This window comes from Gouania willdenowi, chromosome 4 (assembly GCF_900634775.1).
Source record: "Gouania willdenowi chromosome 4, fGouWil2.1, whole genome shotgun sequence".
In the NCBI taxonomy this organism is placed as follows: domain Eukaryota; kingdom Metazoa; phylum Chordata; class Actinopteri; order Blenniiformes; family Gobiesocidae; genus Gouania; species Gouania willdenowi.
In genome coordinates this window covers 8,073,031-8,100,936 of record NC_041047.1, presented here as the reverse complement: position 1 = coordinate 8,100,936, position 27,906 = coordinate 8,073,031, and the positions used below count along the sequence as shown (strand labels likewise).

The 27,906-nt window shown below is 36.3% G+C and overlaps 1 protein-coding gene across 1 annotated transcript in view; it reads left to right on the top strand.

Moving 5' to 3' along the window:
- LOC114461660 (uncharacterized) overlaps positions 1–25,700 on the top strand; it is a 37,586-nt gene extending 11,886 nt beyond the window's left edge. The window contains exons 3-11 of the mRNA XM_028443906.1: positions 12,395–12,546; positions 14,242–14,296; positions 14,681–14,918; positions 17,184–17,294; positions 18,823–18,910; positions 20,797–20,963; positions 22,228–22,335; positions 22,759–22,845; positions 25,206–25,700. Coding sequence (XP_028299707.1) covers positions 12,395–12,546; positions 14,242–14,296; positions 14,681–14,918; positions 17,184–17,294; positions 18,823–18,910; positions 20,797–20,963; positions 22,228–22,335; positions 22,759–22,845; positions 25,206–25,700 — 1,501 coding nt within the window. The remainder of the gene's footprint in view (positions 1–12,394; positions 12,547–14,241; positions 14,297–14,680; positions 14,919–17,183; positions 17,295–18,822; positions 18,911–20,796; positions 20,964–22,227; positions 22,336–22,758; positions 22,846–25,205) is intronic.
- Positions 25,701–27,906: the final 2,206 nt, after the last annotated feature.

Here is a 27,906-nt window from a genome sequence, read left to right as displayed (position 1 = left end):
TATTTTTCGAAATTAGGCCCTATTTTCCCACAATTTCCACATCACTACCCCTGGTAGTTCGGTTTTCACCACTCTGGCGATTTGAAGGAGAAAGCTAGCTTCCAAAGTATTTTGAGCTCAACACCGCTACTCCAACATGGGGTTGCTGTATAGTGGCGAACCCTCGTACCAAAATTAAACTCACTTCCATAAGTTAGTGCAATTTAGACACAGCGCACATTTAACTTTCTATCATTCTTTAATGAACAGTACACATTCAAACAATCTAAATAAGTAATAAGTTTCACTATTTATGCAGTTCACTTAAAACTGAAAATGTAAGTGCTGTGACTGCTGTCCTTGGAAGACTAAATAATAATAATAATAATAATAATAATAATAATAATAATAATAATAATAATAATAATAAGCAAAAAATGTTGGCAAAAAAAGCTGCACTATTCTCTCAAAACTGTAAAAGGGTATTTCACTTTTTATGTGCCAGGAAGTGGCAATCTGCAAGTGACGTCCTTTGAAGACTATTTCAAGAAATAAAAAAATACGAAGCTCTATTAATGATAAGGAGCTTCACTTTAGCAAAGGATGTGTCAAAATGATGCCAGGGAACAGCACATGTCCACAAGCCAGGAAAACTCTAAACAGCTTCTCAACACAGTGACTGATCCAGTAGGACTCAATATTTTGATTGCCATCATTATACTCTCCCTTCAGTCGGACCAGCGCGGGGGGGGGGGTCTCTAAGATCCTCCACTTGGGTTGCCGTTGTGGGGGTGCATTGCCTCTCTCTGCCAGGTGATGAATGAATAGCCACAGAGAGGGATGGCGCGCCCCTGCACTGTATCATTCATCGTCCGGTGGACGATGTCTCACAAATTCTGCATTGTAAACTCGTCTCACTAACACCGTTAGATCCTGCCTCACCTGCCACAACATCTTCTCGGAATTGAGCTCTGCTGACCATGGCTTCATCCTGGGCGTGGGTATGGTCCTCCTCATGGAACCCAACCACTCTGATAACTGGATCGTCATCCTCTCCATTCAGCAGATTTGTGTACACCTTTGCTCTGCATTTCTGGTGCCAGCAACGCCAATGAATCTTTTCTCCTCTTGTTTCATGGTGGTGGAAATTGAAGTTCTGAACATTTGAGCAAACACTGTGGACCAGGGGGTCGGTCCTGTCTGCTATAGCTTTGTGTAAATGAGAGGGCAAATGTGGAAACATTTTCCATAGTCGTAGAAATGAGAGATATGTGGGACATAGGGCTGTGGGACCAATAGGTTGTGGGAACATAGGGCTGTGGGAACCTAGGGCCTAATTTTCAAAATTTTCAGCAAAAAAAGTAATCCTAAAAAATGTGGGAACATAGGGCTGTGGACCAATGGGTTGTGGGAACATAGTGCTGACCCCGTATGGGTATAGGGGCAAATACACATAGTATTTATTTGTTGTTGATTCGATTCAATACAAACACGATTATTTCTAGTCATTTCTAAACTCTTTTTAAACAAGGCACATGTAAATCCAACACATTTTTAATAAGCCAACTATACATTTTGGCTCAATATCTCCAAAAGTACATTAAATGCAAATACAGAGAGAATAAAGAGCTCAAAATTGTAATGTTCAAAATTGCATACTAACATACTACTCATACAAGTCTGATGTCAAAATGAGTATGTAGTGCATTCCAATTAGATACTATGGAAAGATTGGGTATGCAAGAAATACCCGGATGTATACTATATCCGAAGTATGCACGATGAGCACACTATAGTCATTCTCAACCGCCCTATGATGCATTGCGAGCGGAATGTAAAATCGTCCTGGGACCGGCTTCAAGCTAAAAATAATTTCCTTTTCAAACTAAAAGCATCTCTTCTGGTCTTCCTTTAGTTTTTAATAGTTTTGTAAATAGGGCTCTTGTTTTGAAGTTAACCAGAAGTTGGGTGAGTTGCACAATGGCAGATCTCCGGAAATCTCCAAAATGTCGTCATGAAATGTGTTTCCGTGACTTTTATGTATCAAATGAGCACATGTTGATATTCTACTTGGTCACTTTCTCACTTAAAATGTTTTCAGAACTTTCAAAGGCTGAGAATCAACTGAGATATTATAGCCGCAGTGTGATTCAGGTTTTTGTCGTTGAAGGTTCCAAATGCACCTTGGGAAACTTGGACGTATACTTCAGTGGGAATGCTCATCATCGATCATCATCCTAACCATACTTATAGTATATATGAGACAGTATATACTCATTGAGTGTGTAGTGCATAGCACAGAGTGTGCCATTTCGAACACAGCCTGAGTTTTATTCTCCTTAGATGAAGCTGAGGACTCCCCTATTGGCTTGTTGTGCCCTATGCAATCCCATAGTCTGTCTATAGCCAGAAACACCATTGAGGAAATGATTGTGTTGTTTATAGCATGATGTGGATGAAGCTGAATTGAACAATGGCTGTACTTAAAGTATCCAAGATCTCATTTACTCAGTCAGAGCACAAAATCCATGACTACAAATTAAAGCAGAGACTTAGAATGAACAATTTTAATGTTTTTCCATATCGTTATATTCAATAGTGCAGGGAATGCCTCTGAATGGTGCCAAATAAATAGACTCAATTTATTTTGAGGCTGCTCATAAAATTGCACACCATATTTACCATCCCGGGCAATCAATTAGTCTATGTAATTACTGCATTATATAAAGTATAGTCCGACAGAGCCCTGACGTTCATAGCTTACTGCACGGAAAACTAATCAAGAGTCAATTGCAGTGTGTGAACGTGACCATTCCTGATAGAGCTCCATCATGTAGGAACAACAATGGGAGGTTGAAGCTAGGAGATAATAATGAGAACAGGAGATTGTTTGTTTAGTATCAACTTTACAAATTAGAATGGGTGAACAAGGGCTAAGTTCATTGACATCCAGACAACAGTTTGTATTTTTGTATTATTTTTTATTTAAAAAAAAAAATTAGAGCTTAATACTTAAATGGGATGGTTATGCTGAAATCACGCAATATTATTATCCACACTGCTACCCTCAGCCACCCGTTTATTGGGAAAAATCTTGTGGAAATATTTGATATGATCCCAAATCATTATTTATAAAACCATTAATTATCACCAACCTGCAAAGCACCCTCACGTTGTGTGATAGTAGATGCTTCTGTCGTGACGGGCCACCAGGTAAACTCACTACCAGTTCAGTAATACACCATCTGCTTTATAGCAGAGCATTTTTTGGCATTTTAACTGATGGTGAGCCTGAGGCTTTCTGCAGAGCTAATTCCAACAAGCTAACGCTACATGTGCTGCTTCTGCTGCAGTGAACGCTGCCAGAAGGGTCTGGTGGTCGTCGGTGGACGCAGTAAGTGACTCCTTTAGTATATCCCCATCTGTGCTAAAGCCAAAGTGTTTCCACACTGGACCCCAAAGGTGGATTGATCCATTTCTTGCTCGCCGGCTTCTCCGTTTTGTTTGTTGCCTGCATGATGCACGCCGCGTGACGTCACAGACAGCTGACAGAGTCGGCCGTAGTGTCTTTAATGTTAAAAGTGATTATAACACACATCCATTTTAAGTCTGCTGTGCCTAAATCCAATGTGTTATTTCCTTTTATCGACACAATCGATTGAACACCTTTTAAAACTATTTTAAATCAATTAATGTCATCCGGGAGGCCAACTTGCCGAGCACAGATTGATGTAGTTGGATCATAGGAATATAAATTGTTTCATTAATCTAATAGATGAATTGTTTCATTCTATTTTTCCGTTCATTTTCCGCAATCACAGAAAATCGGAGACCCTAAGTCAGCACTTGCAAATGTCCAAATTAGTTGTGGAGGGATGCTTGCACGTTGCGTATGTAACCACCACATTTTTAGACATTGCATATATTGCATTGCATTTTGGGTAACAGATCTGCTTAGGAATGGCATGGACTGCCTAGTGTGAATGCTCCCTGATAAAAGCCCGAGAAGCATAACTCTAATCATTTATGTTTCCTCATTGTAGGAAGAGTTCCATCATAGTGTGTCATGGGTTAGTTTGAGTCCTGGCTCGTAAAGGGTTAATCCTGTTTAGCATTGTGTGTATCCTGATACAAATTATCTTTTTTACTCTCTCACATCCTTAGACAGAGTGAGTAAATGTGGAGGTGACGTCTTAAATGTGTTTTATGAAGGAGTCGCCTCGAATCACACCTCAGTTATTTGATCCTAATTGCAGTGTTTATGAGGCCATATTAAAGAGAGCGAATCAGACGCTCTTAGAAGAAGTATCACTTCCTTCTAAACAGAAATGTGTTGTGAGTTTTGTTCATATCTGCAATGAGATCACAGTAAACATATATTCTATTATTGTATTTGTTCATATATCTAGTGCCATAGGCTCCACAGCCGTGAACAATCCGTTTATTCCTCCTTCTTTTGACGCAGACCTGAGGGAAGAACATCTTCTCTGCCTGGAACAGTGTTACGTTACACAGGAGCGTTAATTAGAAATCCTCAGCCTTTGTTTACCCAATGGACCGTCCTCCCCTCGCTGCCTCATGACTGGCAATTTCTCTGCCTCCACTCTGCTCGCCACGGCCTCGTTTGCCTCTTTTATATCAGAAAACCACTTCTCATTTCAAGCTTGATAAAGCTGCAGCTTTTGTGTTTTGCCGGGTTCACCGAGGTGTGTTTGACGAGTGTTTCGTCTCATCTTCTCCTTACAGTGCACGGATAGGAAAACATCTGAGATTACATCAAAATGAGTGCGTTCATTATGTGAATCGTGACTTGGCACAACAACTTTATTAGACATTTTAACAGATATACATGCATGATCTTAAAAATCGTTGTGTCAGATTTCCGATCTCGCCCACTTTGACTGAAACAAGGTTTTTAATATTCCTGCCATGCATTTTAACAGTGTGAGCATACGTGGCATGTTCATTCAAGCAAGAACAACCAGACAGGGTGAAAAAAAAACAGAGACGGGGAGATGACATGACAACACACACACACACACACACACACACACACACACACAAACTCAATGCAAATAAGTGTGAGCGTGCACACACTCTGGCTGGTGATTCCTGGGGTTGTTGTCTCTGCATGAGCTTCTCACACTTTCTTTCTCTCCGGCTTTGAGTAACACTGATCTGAGAGAGCGAGCGAGAGAAGGTGCAATCAGGAAGATAGCAGGCCAGGAGAAGAAGAAGAAGAAGAAGAAGAAGAGGAAAAAATTGGTCGTCAGACAAAGAGACAGACAGACTGAGTGGGAGTGGTGGCTAGACCTGAATTTTTAATCTACCTGAAGCAGCCAAACTTTATCCAGGCATTAAAGCAGGAATCGATGCAGCGACAGAAGAAAAGAAAATAGAAAGAAAGAAAAGCAAGTATTCTCCAACACTGATGACATTTTAGATGGTTTCTGTTACTCAGCTGTGAAGCTATCTATTTTTTCCATGATTGAAAGATAGCAGTAGACGTGCCCTAACCCTGAGTAAAAACCTGTGATACCTGCTGAACTGATGCTATTCTGACCCAAGGAGAGGAAAAGACTGCAACAGACAAACTATGCACGTGTCCAACACAAACACATTTTAAATGCTGAAGAAATGCTGAAATAGTTCAAGTACAGTGATAGAATAGTTCAGATGAAAAGAAGTTGTCCTGAAGTTTGGGCACCAGTCAATCACAAACAGAGATACTGTAGACAGACACTCAAACATTGCCATTCATTCCTACTGAGGATTTAAAGTTTCCAATTAAAGCTGTTAGGGATGATAAATAACAAGTTGTTTGGGGATGTAGTTACTTTTTATTTATTAGAAATGGAACCTTGAACATTCTATGGTAGTGTTTCTCAAATGGGGTACGCGATGACACTACAGGGGGTACTTGAGAGAGAGAGAGAGAGAGAGAGAGAGAGAGAGTGTGGAAAATTAACAAAAAAAGGGTCAGTCTTGGTCCCACCCCAGGCGTGAGATGACTGGAAATGATACAAACTATGGAAATAAATCTATTCAGGAGCCACGAAATCAGTGTTTTTCAACCTTGGGGCCGGGTCACTTGGAGCTTAAATGGGGTTGCCTGAAATGTCTGAAAAATTTAAATAGATCTTTGAATTTTTTCAATTATTCTTCTTAAAAAAAAACTAAAACCATTTTGAAGACCTGTATTTCTATACTTTTAATTGGTGAGAAATAAATCTAATTCAACTAAAATCACCAGAAACTCTTGATATCAAAATGGGGTCAAGATCCAAAAAATGTTGGGAACCACTGCACTAAATACTGTTTCTTTCCACTTATTTACAAAATGAAATTTTTTAAATAGTGTGTTATCACTCGTTGATTCCATCATTATGCCCTATAGTTGTTTTTAAATTGCTTTGTAAGAAAAATGTTGTAGTTGGACAAAAGGGGTACTTGAATTCAGAAATAAGAGAAAGAGGGTTACTAGAGCCAATAGAGTTTGAGAACCACTGTTCTATACAATTCCCAATCCCACAATGTTTGATACTTTTCTCACGTTTACATCACATGACCATTTGTCAAGAAACGATGGTTTGTGAGTCAAAACAATGTTTGTGAAGAAATTCTCCTGTTTTTTTGTGAAACTATCTATTTTTTGTGTGATTGAATGATAACAGTAGACATGCACCGGTTGAAGGATCTAAAACAATCTTTAAAAAAAAAAAAAAAAAAAAAAAAAAAACTGAGAAAAGTTGAAAAAAAAAATTTGGCTTTTATTTTGTAGATTTTAGTCAAGAATATCCTGTTCGATAAGGACGCCATTATGTGTGAAAATATGTGTTAAAATAAAAACAGATACAAAAAAGATTAAAATTATCGAGACGCACAAACAGATTTTTCAACTAAATTCATTATTACTGAGATGGAAAACTGTTAAGTGATGTTCAAAAGCTGGGCTGAGAAAACAGAGAAAGCAGCCAGATTAAAAGATTACTCAGACCAAAGTGTGAGGGAGAGATAATTGAAAATGTGAGTTGCTAAGAACAGAAAGAAAGTCTGGGGTAAAGAACGCGGGATCAGAAAGAAAATCATGTGCTAGGAGTAGAGTGATGAGTCGCTATCAGAAGAGTGAAACCTGTGAAAAATATGAGCCATTCTGTACAGGCGTGGAGAGACTTGGATATTTTAAGGGTAGAATTACAGAGAGATGTCCTCATTAAAATGTCTCACCAGGAATAGAGCGTGCAACTCCGATTATAGAGCAGATAAAGGAGAATTTAAGAAAAGTGCTTACTCATCGGGAATAAAACACTGATATTGAACTGATACACAAATAACACACACACACACACACACACACGGTCCCAACACACATGGGGCCTGAATGCATGTGTTAATCGTCACCCATAATTTGTCATGCACCCACACACACATGCACACACACACAGGGGATGGAGCTAGTGCAGCATCCCCAGTGTTCCAGGCTCTTCCTCCAGGGTGAGTTTGTGGTGCTTTTAAGTGCTAACATCAAAGAGGGCTGCATGGAAGTATAAATAGATTTTTGGGGTTGGAAAACTTTTACTTGTCATGAGTTTGATATCCAGTCGGTTAGATGAGGCCATGCATTGACTTTTCCCTGACCCCTCTCTCTCTCTCTCTCTCTCTCTCTCTCACTCTCTCTCTCTCTCTCTCTCTCAATTCAGTTCAATTCAAAACAGTTTAGCTTCATTGGCATTGGAATTAGGTTTACATTGCCAAAGCAAGTGTGACATAGAACAATGTACACACGAAAAGATTAAATGTAAAAAAAATTGCTACATTTGTGATGTGCAAAATAAGAAGATAAAATAAAATGAAATAAAATAGGTTTTCACTATGTATATATATGTAGAATAAAATGTAAAATTAAGTTATAAAAGGGGAAAAGGTTATGTACAGAATTTTACATGTATCAATATGTACATACAAACAGTGAGGAACATACATATTCAAACACCCTGCAATTTTGCAAGTCATGTTGGAAGACCCAGCCACGACCTATCATCAATGCTCTGACTGAGGGAAGGAGGTTGTTGCTCAAAATTTCACAATACATGGCCCCATTCATCCTCTCCTTATTACAGTGCAGTCATTCTGTCCCCTTTGCAGAAAAGCACCCCCAAAGCATGATGTTTCCACCCCCATGCTTCATAGTAGGGATGATGTTCTTGAGATGGTTCTCATCCTTCTTTTTCCTCCAAACACAGCAAGTGGATTTTAGACCAAAAAGTTCTATTTTGGTATCATCTGACCACATAACTTTCTCCCATGCCTCCTATGGATCATCCAGATGGTCATTGGCAAACTTCAGACGGGCCTGGACATGTGCCGGCTTGAGCAGGGGGACCTTCCGTGCAATGCATGATTTTAAACCATGATGGCGTAGTGTTATACCGACAGTAACCTGAGAAACTGTGGTCCCAGCTTTCTTCAGCCCTCCCACCTCTGGAACTCCCTCCCACCTGACATCCAAAACATTGACACTCTGACCATCTTCAAATCACGTCTCAAAACCCACTCACTCTGATTTCCATCCACCACACTGCAAAACTTCTGTTTTTTTTATAATTGGTTTTTAGTAAAAATGTTTCCTACCTCCTTTTTAAATCTCTAATTTTTATATTTGTAAGGTGTCCTTGGGTTTTTTGAAAGGCGCCCACAAATATACTTTATTATTATCATTATTATTCTTATTATTATGATTGACCAGCTCCTCCCATGTAGTTCTGGGCTGATTCCTCACCTTTCTTATCATCAGTGATACCCCATGAGGTGAGTTCTTGCATGGAGCCCCAGTCTGAGGGAGACTGACAGTCATCTTTATCCTCTTTCATTTTCTAACAATTGCTCCAACAGTTGACCTCCAGCCTTGTGGAGGTCAACAATTTTGTCTTTGGTGTCTTTTGACACCTCTTTGGTCTTGCCCATTGTAGTATTTGGTGATATGTGATTACAGAATCTTTCCTGGTCAGTTCTGGTCAAACTGCCTTAAGCAGGCCAGATGCTATTGTACTGATAACATTTACCGAGACCTCTTCTCAGAGGCTCCGTCATTGTTATGGCTAGCATACAAAACCCTGAGAGCACGGAACAACTACAGATTCATTGGACTCACACACTGAAACCTTTGAATCCCAGACCGGTCTACCCCAAAAACCCTTTGACCAAATAAACTCTGTGTCCGCATCTGACCTGTAACCCTTCAACTTGACTCTGTCTCATTTCATTCACAACCGCCACAACAGTTGGGGGCTCGTCTCGAGATTTAAATACATCAAATACTGAGGTAGGTGCAGAAGTTTCCTTCATAACATTTCAAATGGAAATCTGTGTCTGGCGGGTTAAATGATTGAAATGATTGTCTTGTTGCTGGAACACGTAGTCTGTATTTTTTTTACTATAAATCGTCTGACTGACTGTGGGGTGGACTGGTGTCTTTAACAAGCTCAAACAGGTGCTACTAATGAAGATTGTTAAGTGGAGTAGAGGTGGACTTTTTAAAGGCAGAGTAACAGGTCTTTGTTACATTAGAGTTCCTTGTCCTGTCACACTCTAATTGTGTAAGTTTTCGTTGTTGCTCTGTGCATTTCTGATATTATTTTGTACTTTTTCCTCTTATTTTGTGTGATCTTAGTATCATTGAGTGATATGTGATAACAAAATCTCTCCCAGTTCTGGCCACACTGCCCTAAGCAGGCCAGATACTATCGTACACTAATAACATTTGCCAAGGTCTCTTCTCAGAGACTCTGTCATTGTTATGCTTAGCACTATCAGCAACATACAAAACCCTGAGAGCACAGAACAATGACAGAGTCATTGGAACACACATACTGTACATGGAAACCTCTGAATCCCAAACCAGTCTGCCTCGAAAAACCCTTTGACCAAAAAAAATCCTGTGTCCGCATCTGACCAGCAACCCTACAACTTGACTTTGTCTCATTTCTTTCGAAGCCGCCACAGCATTGAATATATTTTTTTTCTCTCATTTTATGTGATTTTAATTATATTTGGTCTTTTATGTGTTCTTTGTTGTCTTTATATAGTGTTTATTTAATAGATTTTTCTCTCGTTTTCTGCAAATTCAGCAGTTGTTTTGTGTGTTTTGCATGTCATTTAGTATATTTTGCTCTAGTTTTGTGAGTGTGTGTTGTTGTTTTGTACATTTCTGATATTACTTTGTACATTTTCCTCTTATTTTGTGTTTTTGTTGTCATTTTTTGTGTATTTGTGTGTTCTTAGTATCATTGAGTATATTTTTACACTCATTTTAGATGACTTTAATTATTTTTTTGTGTTTTCAGTCTCATTTTGTGTGTTCTTTGTTGTCGTTTGTATAGAATTTTTCATTATATATTTTTTTTATCTAATTTTGTGTCCTTTAGTATATTTTACTCTCATTTTGTGTGTTTTTGGTATCATTTAGTGTATTTTTCTCTCATTTAGTGATTTTTATTGTCATTTTGTGTGCTTTTGGCATCATTTGTTGTTGTGTTTTGTAAATTTTTTGGTACTTTTTTAATTTTTGTGTGTTTTAATGATCATCTTGTGTAATTTTCTGTCATTCTGTGTGTATTTGGAGTCAGTTTGTGCACTCTCTTTTGGGGCCACAAGAAATTAAACTCGACGCATGTTCTGACCCTCGTTTTTTATTTTGTCAAAAACTTATTTTTATTCCAGTGCTTATAGTGGATATCTGTCTTTACTGTAAGATATCTGAAAGCTGTCTAAGGAGGAGTAATACGATGGCCAGAGAGCATCATGGGAGCTGGGGCCTGAAGTAGCTCACATGGTGATCCAATCACATCCAGTGATTGAGCCGTTCTTTCACACAGCGCGTCATCATCTCAGCTCTGCTGTCCCACTGTAGGCTACACCACCACAGTCTTTCTCTGTGTAACGTACACCCACTGCTGACCAGGAACCAGATTTGAGACTAGATCAATATAGCTTTAGTACCTCTTTCCTTAATTTTTAAAATGGTTTCTGTCCATTTCTGTTAATTTCATTTGTATTTCATTCATTTCTGTTAATTTCATTTGTATGATATCTTTACAACTTGTGCCTTGAAGGAGATGCGTTTGTTTTAGTTGGTGGATTTGATTTAAAAAAATAATCAAAACTAATTAGAGACTTTGTAATTAATTAATTCCAATTAATCTAAACTAATTGCATAACAATAATTGACAAGAGAAGAAGCGTCTTTCCAATTTAATTTGATTAATTTTGGTATGTGACTGAATCAATGAAAACAATTGATGAGCTTAAACAACAAAATTGTTTTTATTATTTTCCTCATCAAATGCTAACATAATGTGCAATATGGATAAGTAATAATATGATTGCATTGTTCACAAACCACAAACTTCACTTGGTAACACTTGAAATTTTATACATGAGGCTGACATTACGCTGTCATTAGCATGAATAAGGTGTCAAGAAGGCTGTCATGAAGTGCCGTTCGTTACGCTAAACCTACCTAACCTCACTAGATCCCTCCACCTAACCCAAAGAATGCCAGCATAGCTCCAAAGGTGTCATAATTTAGTCAATGACACTTAATAATGACAGCTTTCAAGACACCTTATTCATGATAATGAGCCTTTTGTATAAAGCTTACAATAAAGTGATACCAAAGGTTTAATATCAATGACGTTTTGGAAGAGCTCTTTCACAGTGAAAGTGATGTAGAGGAGAATGTTTCTGTAACTTTATAATGAATAACCCCAAATATGTAGCAAAATTATTAGCAACTTCACTAGAAAAATCTTCGACTTTTATCACAATATTGTATTTTGACTTAATTTTCAAAATTTTAACTTTAATCTTGACATTATATTTCAACTTTATTATCGAAATGTCAACTTTAATCTCAAAATTTTTACTTTATTCTCGACATTTCTACTTTATTCTTGATCTGCCCAATATTATTTTCTTCCTTAAAATTCATACATGGTTAGCTGTTACTATTCTCTCTCATCTGCTATTTGTGGGCTTACGTCAGAGAATTCATGGTAAATATACCATTTTCTGGATGCCTCGACTTTTGTGTCTTCTCACCACTTTTCCTGGAATTGCCTTTTTCTATTTCCCCTCTACTAAAAAAAAATAATAATAATCCCACCTTCCTTTTAAACCAGGCTGCCCTCCTTTGACAAATGAGCACAAAGCAACCAGAAACTGTTGGACGTTATCTCGCAAATTACAGATAATAAGCATATACAACTAAGAAGGGAGCTGCTGGAAACGTTCTGCTCAATTAAATGTTCCAATTTAATTCAAAATGTATTCAATGACATTTACCATGTCAGAGTAAAACTTTTTAAAGTAAGTGTCTCAGATGAAGCGTTTCTCCTCTCCTCTTCTGCAACCTCAGCCATGCCAAAGGACAATGTGAGCAGAAGGAGGAGGAGGAGGAGGAGGCATCCGTCCTATCTGCGTCTGGGCATCACTGCAGCGTGGCATCTCTCTGCAGCAGCAGCATCGACGAGCAGAAGGGGAGATTACTCTGTGCTCACATCAAAGGAGGTTTGTCTTACTTGGGTTTGGCGTTGGTGCTGCTAGAGCGAGTCCTCGGAGCGAGCCTGACACTCTTATCTCTCCCCCACAGACTTTCTGCTGCACAACTGGCTCAACACTGACACATGAATGCATGGCTCTGCACGGGTCAGGATGTTTACACAGACAAAACAGCAGCTCCAAAGCTCCACACATAAAGACTCAACACTGGAGCACTCCCTTTTTCACTCTGATATTAGGAGAATTTGTTCATCTGAAAGAGGCAGGCCTGGTTTACACCTCCTCCTGCAGCTGTTGATCACATGAATCTGATTCAATGATGAGAGTAAACGACTATCTGCAGATGCTTGAAAAAAAAAAAAAATCCTTCAATTTTTAGATAAGATGTTAACAAAAAAGGATAAGGGCTTTCTCGACTGATTACTTAATATTTGTGGAGAATCATATCAGCAGTTATAGGCTACATACTAACATACTACTCAAAATTACTATGTAGTGTGTTCACACTGTCAAAAACCATTCTTTTGATAAGTTTGATGCTTATATTTATGAAAAGCTCATCTCAAGTGGAGAATTTTATTTCTTTGGATCAAAGCTGTACGACCTATCAGTAAAAGATCAGAAGGGGTCAAAGGTCACGACCTCACAAAAAAAAAAAAAATAATTCTTATAACTTGGCCACAAATTGAGATACAGAGCTCAGACTGGTACCATTGAACAACATTTCCTTTCAATGTGTGACCTTGACCTTTGCTCAACATCAATTATTTGAGAAAAAAATTATATTTCTCATTAATTTATTTGATTTTTTTTTTACTGCATTAAAAAAAAAATCAATAAAAGAATATCAGGCATCTTGAAATAAAATTTAAAAATAAAACTGATATAAAGAATGTATATAAATGAAAATGGGGTGATGATGACCCAAAAAAAGTTGAGAACCACTGATCTACACACTGTTTTATTGGTGTGTATTAGGGGTGAGTATTGGCAAGGATGTTGCAATACGATACGTAACACGATACTTGGGTCACAATACGGTATTATCGCAATATATCACAATATTCTACCCTGTTAATATCAAAATAAACATGAAAAATCAGTTGCTGTATATGTTCATCAGAAGATAATGGTCATTCAGAGGACTAATTGAGTCAAATTTATTTGCTTCACTGAAAAAAAGAAAATGCAGTGTTACACACTGCCATCATAAAATAAAGTGCATCAAGCAGCCATTGCAACACATTGAAAGCATCCATGAAATATTGCACAAATACACAAAAATGTTGATAAAAATAAAAAATAAAAATAATTATTTCTTTTTAAATAAAAAAAATTGATTCAAAAAATCGGCGCCCAAAAAAAATCAAAATATATCGTAAAATCGATTTTTTTTTTTTTTCACCCCCTAGTGTGTATCCAAATGTTATTGTTATTTGATACTTCTCATTTACAATAGAATGTGTGCAGGGCTTTAGTAATGCTTAATCAAAAGTAAATACAACCGAAATATAAATATGTATCCCCATGAGAATATTAAAAAATACAATCAAAAGTTTGTTCAGTTCCTGTGTTTGCTTTAAAGTGAAAATGTGAAAAACCTTTAATAAATAAAAATGTAAATAGTTCAGCCTCTGTGTGTGATTCTGAAAGTGATAGTGTTAGATTTGCATGACTTCCTACTTCTGTTATTTTCCTCTTTAGGCCCAACAAGTTTTATTCCTACATTTGCCTTAAAGAATCACAGCGACCTCAACTGGTGAGATAGAGGTGTTGCAATAGATTTGACCTATTTAAAATGAACAGATCTCTCTCTCTGCTAATCTGCACAGATTATTAGTGTCTTTACATTTGTCAAGATAAATGGATGACACACTGAAAGTTTAGGGGTAGAGTATTAAACCCCTAAAATGACAGGCCATTAGATTTGATGTTTGCTTTGTGTGAGTGTTTCTGAGGTTAGAAAGGCTTCCAGATCGTTCATTCACAAGTATCCTATCTCTGCCATCAAATAAACTTTGTCCTTGACTTCATGTCAACATCTCTGTCCTGTTTTCATTCCAAAAGTCACTGCCTCCATCAAAGGTAAACACGAGTGTACAAACCTTTTAGGCCAAAGCTGTCTTTGCTCTCCTGTCTGAAGCTGTGTCTCCATGGATTATAAAGCCATCCTAATTTCATTTGTGCTTCTGTCCTTCCACACTCTGAGTGTGTGTGGGGATGGATTTGTACTGATGCCTGTTGAACTCGCCCCTGTGCCATGCAATGACAAAGCTGTGGGCAAGCTGTCTCGCCTGGCCGTCACCTACATCAACGAGGATCGCACCGAAGGCTACAAGTTTGCCCTCAACCGTGTGGCAAACGTCCACCTGCACGCTCAGGTCAGTGCCTTTTTTTATTTATGTTTAACCTGGGTGTAAACGTACAGTAGAGGATTGGAGCCAACTTTGATAGAGAAAATGATTTTAGGCAAATCATGAATAAAGTCGAAATGTGGAGATTAATGTTGAAATTTTGAGAATAAAGATTAAAGTCAAAATGTCAAGATTAAAGTTGAAAAATCACCATTAAAGTTGACATTTAAAGATAAAGTTGAAATGTAGAGATTAAAGTTGAAATAAAATGTTGAGATTAAAGTCAAAATGTCGAGGATAAAGTCGAAATGTCGAGATTAAAGTCAAAATGTCAAGAATAAAGTAGAAATGTAAAGTCAAAATGTCAAGATTAAGGTAGAAATTTTGAGAATAAAGCTGAAATGTCAAGATTAAAGTGGAAAAAATTTGAAATGTCAAGATTAAAGTTGAAATAAAATATCAAGATTAAAGTCAAAATTTCAAGTTTAAAGTCGAAAGGTCAAGATTAAAGTCGAAAGGTCAAGATTAAAGTTGAAATTTTAAGAATAAAGTTCAAATAAAATGTTGAGATTAAAGTCAAAATTTTGAGAATAAAGTTGAAATTTCAAGAATGAATTTCAAATGAAATAAAATATCAAGATTAAAGTCAGAATGTCAAGATTAAAGTTGAAATTTTGAGAATAAAATTGAAATTTCAAGAATAAAGTAAAGAAAAGTTGAAATGTCAAGACTAAAGTTTAAATTTCAAGATTAAAGTTGAAATGTTGAGTTTAAAGTTGAAATGTAATGTAGAGATTAAAGTAAAACTGTTGAGAATAAAGTTGAAATTTGGAGAATAAAGTTGAAATATAATGTAGAGATTAAAGTTGAAAAAACAAGATTAAAGTCGAATTTTCTCAAATAAACTCCAAATACAACAATGCAACTGCTGCAATTTATGAATGCATTCCTGGATATTTCAGCAATCCTTGGACAAACACGGCACTGCTAAAGGCCACTGAAATAAAGCTCTGTTCAACGTCTATGACCAAAAATGGGTAATATTACACCTGAAAGGGCCGTTAACATTTGGTTTTAGTGCTGCGGCTCAGTTTAGAATTGAGGGAAGTGCATTATACAGACACACGGAGCATCTTTGGAATCTCTAGTCAAGAGGACAGCAGCTGTTTGTCTCTCATTATGATGCAATTACTGATGAGTTGCATCTAATAGAGAGTCGATGTAGCTTGTGCAGAATAAAAACCTTCAGAGCCCAGATATCCTGATCATATTTAATAAGGAGATGGAGATGTAGTATTAACTAGATACATTACCATATCAGTTGGTGAGAAACAAATCAATGGGAAATTTTTGTCTACGGTTTTATGAACTAATGTATATCAAGGGTTTTAAATTAATGTCAGATATTTTGTTATCTTGTTTGCCGTTTGTGCAACGTTTTTTGTAGCGTAGCTGTCTGTTTAACTTTCTTTGTGCATGTGCTTTAACCATTTTAAACACAGGAAGTAGCATCTATAATCAGGAAGTAGTAACTTTTTTTTAGCAAATGTTTTGGTAATTGTTTTACCCTAAAGCACACGTGTCAAACCTAAGACCCGGGGGCCAAATGTGGCCCTTTGTAGCAGAAAATTCAACCTGCGAATAACTGTGAATAACTACTAATTTGGTGATAGATATCTCACTCCCTCCAAATGCATAGATTCAATGAAACTCCACAGTATTTACAGATCTCACAGTTGTCCCATGCTTGTATCATATGATGGCAGTTATTTCTAATCTGAAAAGAACTCCTGCTCGATGCTCAAATTATTTAACTAAATTTCACCAAATTAAACTAAAATGTATCACAAAATCAAGGAAACTTGATTTGAAGATCCTGTAAGGACTCAAATCTGTCACTTATTGCTTGGATATTGTTGGTGCCTTACAAACTTTATATATAATTTCTATGTGAGAAGTGCAAACAAGGACACATTAATGTTGAATTTACTTGTTTTCCCACCTAAAATCTGTGGCCCCCTTGTGATCAGACTGGTTTGTATTCGGCCCCTAAACTAAAATTAGTCTGACACCCCTGGTCTAAAGGCTGAAATAGCGCTTTAGTTATACAGCTACCTGGTTGACTTACCTGGTTAAATAAAGGATGATAATAAATAACAAAAGGCCTGAGATAAACTCTGTGTATTCATGCCAACTTGGTCGTAAACTAACCTTGATTTGTATGTATATCTGTTGTTAACCCAGCTCTGTTTACATGTCCACTGTTACTTGTGTTTGCACTGGGAACGTCAGGGACCAGCAGGCAACGTGTACTACCTGGACCTGGATGTCCTGGAGACAAAGTGTCACACAGGCAGCCCGAAACCATGGAAACGCTGTGACGTCAGACCATTTATGGAAACAGTAGGACACACACACACACACACACAGTAAAAATAAATTGTTGCTCATGCATTCATTTATTCGGATGCTGCTAAAGAAAACTCACTGAAAACCAAAACAAAGGCTGAAGCCTCAGGCAACACTTTTTTAACTCTCCTATTATCCTTGGGGTCAATTTGACCCCAATGAATTCGGTCATTCAGTTCATAGTTGACTTTTCCTAATTTGATGGGTACATTTGATTAATCATAACATTATCATAATGATATAATTTTATAATTTTGCATTGGTGTTCCTGGGAGTCAATTTGACCCCAAGCTGTTTAAGCTGTGTAAAATGTGTCTGTCTGTGTATTGCAAATTGCAACCTCTCTCTCTCTCTCTCTCTCTCTTTCTCTCTCTCGCTCTCTCTCTCTCTCTCGCTCTCTCTCTCTCTCTCTCTCTTTCTCTTTCTCTCTCTCTCTCTAAAATGTCCTCAAGGAAAAGAAAAAGGTTAGCTATCAGTGAGGTTTTGGAACAGCTCTTTCACAGTGAAAGTGACGAAGAGGACAATGTGCCTGAAACTGTAAAGTGAATAACCCCAAATATGTTGCAAAAAGGAGACTAAAAACGGTAACAACATCGATCAATATGGTTAATTCTATGAGAGTCATTAATGGTGCACCCCAAACTAGCAAAGATTTGGATGAGATGAGATATTTTTAACATACACTATCTAGGGTTCATACTCCTGTGGTCATTAAAGCTGATATCCAGAGTTTGATAGGATGTCTTGATGTCCCGCCCTCAACAGCTCCAGTTCCTCCCCTTGCCTCTGCAATCTACCAGAAGCCACGCCTCTACTTTTCTGCATACGCATTGCGGTACATAACACGGTTGCATCGGGTCGCATTGATATAGGTCTAGAGGTCAAGTATGAACCAAAATCATATTCACCTGTTTGCTGTTGTGACGCGCGGCCTTGTTTCCGTGCACAGTTCCCCATTCACTTTGATTGACAGTCTCAAAAACAGGAAGTCAAAGCCTATTGGCTGGGCGCACTATGCGATCGTTTCCATTTGTATAGGGATCTATAGGACGAAGGAGGGACTTATATACATTAATGTATATGAATGACCACCGGCAGTAGACCATAGTAAAAGAATAGTTTTTTGCATTTCAAAAGAATCATACATAAACAGATTTCTCAGAAAATCAGCGTTAATGTTGTCAGTAAATTTAAGAAGATTTGGATGAAAACTTCAAGATGAATTAATTCTAATTTAAAAGTTTGTCCTGATGGTGGCGCTAGAGAACAGGTCAAGGTTTTATTATCAAGGTGTCATTTATGTATTCAACAAATAAACAAAGTGCCTGACACAAAAACTCAACCATTTTCGGAAAATCTTTTTCTGGAGGCAAATATCCCTGTGGTCAGATTGACCCAAAGGGTAAAATGACTGTAATATTTGTGGATAATAGGAGGGTTAAATGTAGAAAAAGGCATTGAAGTAGCCTTTTGTGTAAATGAGAATAATCTGAACATTGTGGTCATTGTTTTCTCTATAAAGCAAGTGTCTGGAAACTGTAACACCACCATTCTGCACACGCCTGAGGGCTACTCCTACCTCTACAGCTACGACTGCGCTCTGGTGCCAGGTATGTATCAGTTCATCTGTTTCATCATTCTCATGGCGATGGTCCCAGAGCATTGAAGAGTGGTTGGTGTATCGCCTGTGTGTGAGTGTGACGAGAATCCTCAAGCTGCTCATTCTGAATAGAATCAGGAAGGTTTTGCACCTTACCATACATCAGCCCGGGGGGGGCCTCAGTCTAATTGTATGCAGTCCCCAAAGGAAATGCACAAAATTATATTAAAATTCACAAAACAACAGATACAAAGAAATTACAACATAACAGAAAAATACAAGAAAAACAGAAATGCTCCAGAAACACACGCTACCACTACAGCAATTAACAAAACGACAATATAAATACACAAAAAACTCCAAATAACACACAATTACACAAAATGACTCAAATTTACAGAAAATAACAACAACAGTACACAAAAAGACAAGAAAAACACCAACAAAAAAAAGTAATCCCACTGTACTACAAACAAACAAAATGAAAATTACCCCAAAATGACAACACAAATACACAATGTGACTCCAAAAGACATACATTTTACAAGAAAAATACAAAGGGCAACAGAAAAGTACATAAACACAACATACATAATCAAACAAACACAAAATAACAGAAAAAAAACACACAAAATGACAGAAAATTCTTTGTTCTTTGCTGTGTTAATGCTCAGATTGGTCATTATTCTGAATGCTGACATGACATGAATAATAATGTGGCCCTTTGATCAAACAAGCACATTTTTGGGGGCCCCGCTCTGATAAAAGTTGTCCATCTCTGCCATACACCATAGTTCCTCGTTTCTTCTCCTGGAGAGCCGCTGACCTGCTTGTTTTTCAGGCCTCGACCTAATTCACAATAATACACATCAAACCTTTACGCTTCCTGGTATGGATTTCTGGCAGAGCACATTACTACTGCTATCAGATGAATCATTAACATGAGGCGATTTACAGTTCAGCAATGCAAATAAAAGTGCAGCTACTAGTACAGTGGTTCTCAAACATTTTTTTTTTTTTTAGGTATTTCCCAATTTAAACGAAGATTATCTTTTAAGCCCCACCTGCGTCCATTGCCCCCAAATAATCCTGACAAATAACACATTTTAAAATTAATAAATCAAAAACCAATTCTACTATTCACATGCATAAATAACAAATGTAAAAGTGAAATAATGAAACATTGTTTTCAATATGTGCCAAAATGCTTAAGAAAACCAAACAGGAAATTACAGTAAGTGCACGTATGACATGAACTAACAGGGAACAAGTAACATCATGTTTAATAATAATTAAATTAATAATAATAGTGCAAGTTCCACATTTTGTGAATAAATCAAAACTCAAAAACTAAACTAATCACCTGCATTAAAACAAATGTAAAAGTGCAGTAGTCACAAATACAGGAAATAACGAAACGCGTTCGATGTCAAGAAGCTTAAGAAAACAAAAAATGGAAATACATTTTTTAAGTCAGCTATTGCAAGGTTGTTTATTGTTCCACTCCTTGTATTGTGAAGTACATGCCAATGTAAATAATTATTTTCAACTTTAGTTGCACATTACATTTTGTCACATAATACAGTAGTACAATAATTTAATTTAATTTAAATGATTAATTTCTGCAAAAATTTTGCGCTTCTCGTTATTACTTTCTTTGTGCGTCGGCGTTTTGTTTAGTGTTAATGATAAAGCATAAAGAATGAACAACAATAATAGGAAAACTACTTACTACGTTATGTTCCAAGGAACTGTCACTGCTAGCTTGCTAAATGCAAATTCCCTTTAGTTGAATCTCATTGTTTTTTGGAATGAGCGTGGGAAAAAAAAAGCGATGTACTTTGTGTAATTTGTGGCTTAAAGGTGCACATCATCCTTTTCTTGTGATTGATGCAGACTCACCGGAGAACCTCCAAAAGACCTGCCCCACCTGCCCCACGCTGCTTTCTGTGGACAGCCCAGAGGCCATGAGAGCATCTGGAATGACTTTGGCTTCTTATAAGAGGAAGTCTACGCTGGGAGTAGGACTCGGGGTGAAAAAGATCACCAGAGCAGCAGTGCAGGTATATGTGCAGAGTAGACCATACGATGCCTTGGGGAGGCAGTTTTAGATCTCTGTTCTCTCGTTTCTTTATGAGATATGAAATGTATAGAAGTTTGATTATCAGTGACACAAAACCATACTTTATGGAGCAATTGTTTGCCTTTGTGTGAAGAAGACTATTGCCATTTCTGTGTGTGGAATACTTGAGCAGACATGGGCAACTGACATGAGCAAAAATACATAAATTAAAGGAAAAATACACAAAAAAACAACAAAAGTACACAAAATGGCTCCAAGGTGACTACAAATAAACAAGTGAAAAATATACAAAACAGAACAGCAAAGATACACAAAATGAGTCCACGAACACACAAAAAGACAACAAAAATACACAGTAATAGAAACAATATGAAAAATTATAACCAAAATACACAAAGGGCCTGTTCAACAAAGATGGATAAAAACATCCAGAATATCTTTCTGTTAGCTTCACCTAACCAAACATTGTCTGTCAATGAGCCCCTGTACTACGAAGCAGGATATACATACGTTCACCTAAGCATTTCAGCCTGGCTACGCACGCGCTCAAGTGAAAGAGGCAGAGATTGCAGCGTCTGACCAATCACAATCACAGAGAAGCTGTTTAGAGCTCCATTCTTTAAAAATATGAAGAATTAAAATCCATAATTCAGACCAAAAACAACAATGTCGCGGCAGAAAAAGCAGGAAGGAAGGAATGGGAGAAGGAAGCTGCTTACACTGTTTATGTTTAAAAGTGTGAGATTATACAACATTAATCCATGGGATGATGAACGGACAGCTGTATCTTTCCTGAAGGATGTCATCGGTAAATGACAGGTTTTCATTTCCTAAGCACAGCTGTCAGATCTGCACCAACCAGGAACTTCCAGCCATGAGCAGCTCATTCTCCAAGAGAACTGATTGGTCAGGAGGCAGGACTTTTGCGCTCGCTCAGATCTTATCCACTTCATTACCTGGTCTCGACCAGGTTAGGTGTTCAGCCTTAGTTACCACGGTGATTTAGCCCTGTAAGTTAGCCAGCGTCGCAGTACAGGACACACCAAAATAATCCCAGGATTTAGCACGATAAGAGGAAATCCAGCTTCGTAGTACAGGCCCTAGAGGATTACTGAGAGTGTTTGAATACTTGTTGTTTGATTCATTTTCAGCTGAATTTTCAGCTTATTGCTTAGCTTTTATAAAATGCAGCTCATGTATGTGTTGTATTTGTTTCTTCTTTCTCAATTCTTATTCAATATCAGAAATTACCTGTAAAAGCCTACTTTGTGGAGTACACGGTCCAAGATTGTCCAGAGGGGATCACTGAAAGGGCAACCTGCCAGCGAATCACAATCGACTCTGACACAGAGGTACACCATTCCAAATACAGACACACATATATGCATCAATAAGGGATGTATTCAACTCTTTACATCCAGACTTATTATAGAAATAAAATGACGGTTTAGTATTTTGTATCTTGTATTTTACACAAACAGACAAGAGCTCTGTAGAATACCTGAAATAAATACAGTATGTTTGAAATAATAAAAAAGAAAAATGACCTCAATCATTACTCACTTTTCAAACAGGAGGTTTATGCTTTGTTTGTGTTTTTTTCAGGAAACATTTATGATCATTTCTTGTGAACTTTATTTACAAATACTGACAAACTCCATAAATTGTGCTTTTTTTTTTTTTTTTTTTTTAACCATGGCACCTCCAGCTCCATGATTGAAAAATAGTATATTTAATGAAATGTAATGTTTAAATGTGACATTATCTTTCCTCAGACTGCTGGGTTCTGCACAGGGTCTTTGCATGGGGACTTATACGACCATCCAGAAGCTCACGTGTCCTGTGAGTTGTTTAAAGCACAGGTAAGTGTTGTTTGATAATTATTTCTTTATATTTTGCAATAGCAAACACAACCAGATAAAGTAACACAAGTAAATGTGCAAAATTGGTGGAAAATGTGTCACATTAAGGTGAAATTTGTTGGCTTTTTCCACTAGATGTAAAAAAAAAACATCCATTCCATTTGTTCTTTAAATCTACGAGCTGGATTATTAACTATTCTCTGTGATACTTTAACCAGACATGGGCAACTGGAAGCCCAGGGGCCACATGTGGCCCTCGGTCTAAAAGTAAGCACACAAAAATATACAGGATGATTATAAGAATACTCAAAAATAACAGAAAATGTACAAAATGACAACAAAAAACAACAAAATGAGAGAATGATATACTAAATTATATCAAGAACACTCAACCAACAACAAAAATACACTAAATGACAGCAAAAACACACAAAACGAGGGAAAAACCATCAAAATGACAAAATAAAGACTCTAAAAACAGACAACATGACAGAAAAATACATAAGATGACCATAAATATACACAAAAATAACAGAATATTTTCAAAATCACAACAAAAACAGACGGCAACAAAGAAATGATAACAAAAACAAACATAATGGGAGAATAATATACTAAATTATATCAAAAACACTCAACCAACATCAAAAACACACAAAATGAAAGAGAAACACACTAAAGGACAAATACATTTACCAAAATGACAATAATGATGTTCAGATTTGTCATTATTATAAATGTTGACGTCTCACAAGTTTCTGCTTTTAAACTATATCTACCCATTGGATACATCATTTATACAAGAAGGCTGAGTCTCAACAGACAACAATATCGTACGATACTTGAAACCCAAAAAGCAAAGTTAAAGTCTTTTGTTGTTACTGTAAGGGATCGAACAACACAGTTGCAGATGAGTGTCTTTTCTTACATTTGAATAACCAAAACTCAGTTAATACATGCATTACTTTGGGTTGTGGGGGAAACAGACAGAGGAAACCACACAAACACAGGATAACAAACTCCACAAAAACAAGTCTCCCTGGACACAAAAACACAGACAAACATGTGGCAAAAGTGCTCACCACTAGACCACCATTAAGGACTTTTAAATCATTGTCGTAAGTCAGAAACAAGACAAATACTAGGAGTAAACATACCATGCTTTACACTTGACTTGGTTTGAACTTTTAAATGCAGACATACATTTTTTTGCACATTTACCCCACTTTGATCACAGTTGGGGCTACAATAATATAACGGTCTGATCCAAGGGTCACATTATGAGAATTCACATCAGAATTCAGAAATTTTATCAATCTAAATATTCTTATTGTCATTTTTGTCATCGTTTTGTTTGTCATTTGGTGTATATTTTTCCCTCTATTTGTTTGTTTCTGTTGTCCTTTTGTGTATTTTTGTTGTTGGTTGTAAGATCTTGATATCATTAGTACATTTATTTCATTTTGTTTGCTTTTGCTGTTGTTTTGTGTGTTTTTACTGTCATTTGGTATATTTTTCTCAGATTTTGTGTGTTTTTGTCGTTGTTTTGTGTGTCATTTGGTATATATTTTTTTCTCTCATTCTGTGTGGTTTTGATGTTGTTTGTGTTTTTTCGGTGTCATTTGTTTTTGTTGTCATTTTGTAAATTTTTTTTGTGTTTTTTACGGTTAATATCGTGTCTATTTTTTGTACGTCTTTTGTTTGTTTTTGGAGTCATTTTGTTCATTTACACTACTTTTGGGGGGGGTCGCACACATTTAGGCCGTAGACTGCATGTGATCCCATGTCTGATTGTCTATTTCAACCTTTTTTGTCTCATGTACCCCCGGAGACCTCTTTTTTTATTAGGAGAATCCCTTCGTCACTCCAATTTAGTAACATTTCTTGTTTTACTGTATTTACATGTTGTTAATAGCTTGAAAATGTCAACCTGTACTTTTAACGCACACTAAATATTAATTTTGTGCATTACAATTATTGCATAGCAGAGAATATATTTACCTCAATTTAGTAATGTGCATGACATGTTAGTAACAATTTAGTAGGATATTAGGGCCACAATAATGTTTATTTCATTAATGCAGTTCATTGTCAAGAGGTGGAAAAGCTGTTGGATGAGCATGTACAGTGTCTGAAATAGGCTTAAAAATGACTCAGCATGTTGGAAATAGATTCATCAATGTTTCCAAGTACCCCCTACAATGTGTTAGAGTACCCCTAGGGGTACACGTACCCTTGGTTGGGAACTACTGGTCTATTTCGTCACATCACCAACATCCAGTCATTATTTATCTTTGGAATCAGATGGTTTTGTGTCATCTATGACTGAAACTGGTATAATGTGAACTGTTTGTATACAGAACGTGGATGTTCTCCGGCCGGTGGAGCCGCAGGGTCACGACTTTCCAACATTCCCACCGCAGACTGATGACCATGGAAATGATCCCAATCCTATTCCCTCTGAATCTCCTCTGCCCACGGTTGTCCAGCCTGAGCCATCAGCACCTGCGCCCATTGACCATGTGCTCATTGACCCTGCACCCATTGACCCTTCTCCTGCAGTGAACCCCTCTACACCTCTGCCTTCCTCCTCCAGCGAGTCTGAAGAAAGCTTCCTAACCCAGCAAAGACGGCCATCCCTTGCTGAGTCTCTGTTTTCGTCCTCAGAGGAAATCGTTGGCCTCGTAGCTCGCCGTCCACCCTTGAACTTCCGCTACCAGAGACGAGAGCGTAGAAAGCGTCAGGCGTTACAGGAGACGTCCCCATCATACAATCCCGTTTTCCTGGCTGATTTTCCCAATGGGACTTCTCCTTTCCGATCTTGTCCTGGTCCAGCTCGATACACCACAGTTTAATCATAAATGTTCACATAAGACTTAAACGGAGATCCACTTATTCTCACTGATTGCTGATGCTGTTTAATGAATAACTCTTGCATACAAGTGACATGTAAACACAACGTTTCAGTGGAAAACTTATTAAAATAAAGGTGGCTTGAATGTTGTGCTAATTTTGTGCCACAATGAATTAGGGGTGTGCATTGCCATGAATCTGACGATACGATACGATACGATACACGATTTGCATGTCACAAAACGATAGATCAGAATCAGAATCAGAAGTCCTTTTTTTATCCCAGGGAGAAATTACTTGCGTTACAGCCACTTAAGAATATTACTAAAAAAAAGAACAAACGTTAACCAAAATAAAGAAAGAAAGAAAAGAAAACGCCTGTTAATTAAAAAGATCAAATACATATTACAGTAGTAAAAAGTAAAATAAGAATAATACAAATATGCAAATATAATGCATATACTTAAAACAACAATCAAAGCTTTATATCAAAAGTATATCCTGATACTAAATAATACGATATACATCATGATATATCACAATATCAATATTTACAAATTTCACTTTTACAGATACAAAATTGTATGAAATACAATTGAATTCATTTTTTTTAAACTTGCGAGAACAAGTAAATAGTAACTCGTATCAAAACAAGTGGTATATTTATCAAACTGTCAACATAGATTTTTCAAAAAAGTTTAACTCATGCTTCTACAATATATTCTGTTAAGTTCTTGAATTATTGTTATTGTTTTTAAAGTAACCACACACATCTATCAAAGTGCTCAGTATGTTTTATGAAAATAAAGTGCATTCAACTTCCAAACTAAAATGCATTGAGGAGTGAGGTAGTTTAACAAGATCTGAAGTGTATATATATCAGATCTCAGTGTATGTGTATATATATATATATATATATATATATATATATATATATATATATATATATATATATATTTTGTGGATCGATATGAAAACTGTGTGGTGAAATATTGCGATATGTTGCAGCAGATACGTTTCTTACAGCTTACAATGAATGAATTAAATGGTTATCATTGCTTTCTATAATCTTGCAGATAAGCAGCGGCTTTTTCACTGTGTTTTTTTAATAGATTAGGAATTTTGAGTTTATTTTCTGGCTTCATTTGTAATTGTAATTTCGGTGTTTTTTTTTTTTTTTTGTGTTGTTTTTGGAGTCATTTTGTGTACTCGTCTCTCATTTTGCTTTTTTGTTGTTATTTTGTGTGTTCTTATTGGTTTTTTTTGTGTTTTTTGCTGTAATTTGGTACATTTTTATTTCACTTTATGTGTTTCCTGTGTTTTTTTATGTTTTCTCTTATTTTGTTTTTTTTCTGTCATTTTTCTTTTTATTGTTTTGTACATTTCTCTATAGTTTAAGTGTATTTTTTGTAATGATGTGTGTTTGTGGAGTCATTTTTGTGTATTCTTCTCTCATTTTGTTGTCATTTTGTGTGTTTTTATTGTTGTTTCATGTGTTTCTGCTGTTTTTTGGTATATTTTTATTTCACTTTGTGTTTCCGATGTTTCATGTATATTTTCTCTTATTTTATATGTTTTTGTTGGCATTTTTGTGTTTTTCTAAATATTTGAGACCTAAATAATTGCATTTGAATACATTTTGATAAACAACTTTTTTTAGTAATCATTAAAAAAGTTTTTTTTTTTTTTTGAAAAATAAATACACAAATGTACTACCCATAATATGGCCCAAATACAAGAAATATAATTTCCATTTAAAAGAAAAGTGTTCAATGCAATTATTTGGGTCTCAGATCTTTTTTTTTTTTTCTTTGATAGAAAGTATTACTTTTGGATTGAAGTAAACTTTTATTGTACTAAATTGTTTTTTTTTCTTTTCTTTTCATTATTGAGGTGATTTTCTTTTTGATTAAAAAAAAAAATCTATATATTTTTTGATTCAATAATAAAGACACAAATCTACCTACATAAATAAAAACTTTTTGAAATAAATATTATTTTGATCAATAACACACAAATATATAATATGGCCATTATATTGTAAAATAAGGTAATATTATTATTTAATATCGAATTATTATTATTTTATTACAATTAAATATTTCATAATGATTTTTTTTTTAACAATTTCGTACTTTTTAAGGTAATGTCTTTATTTTCCAATATTTTATAAAATAAAAAATTAAATTAAAAAAAAACAGAAAATGT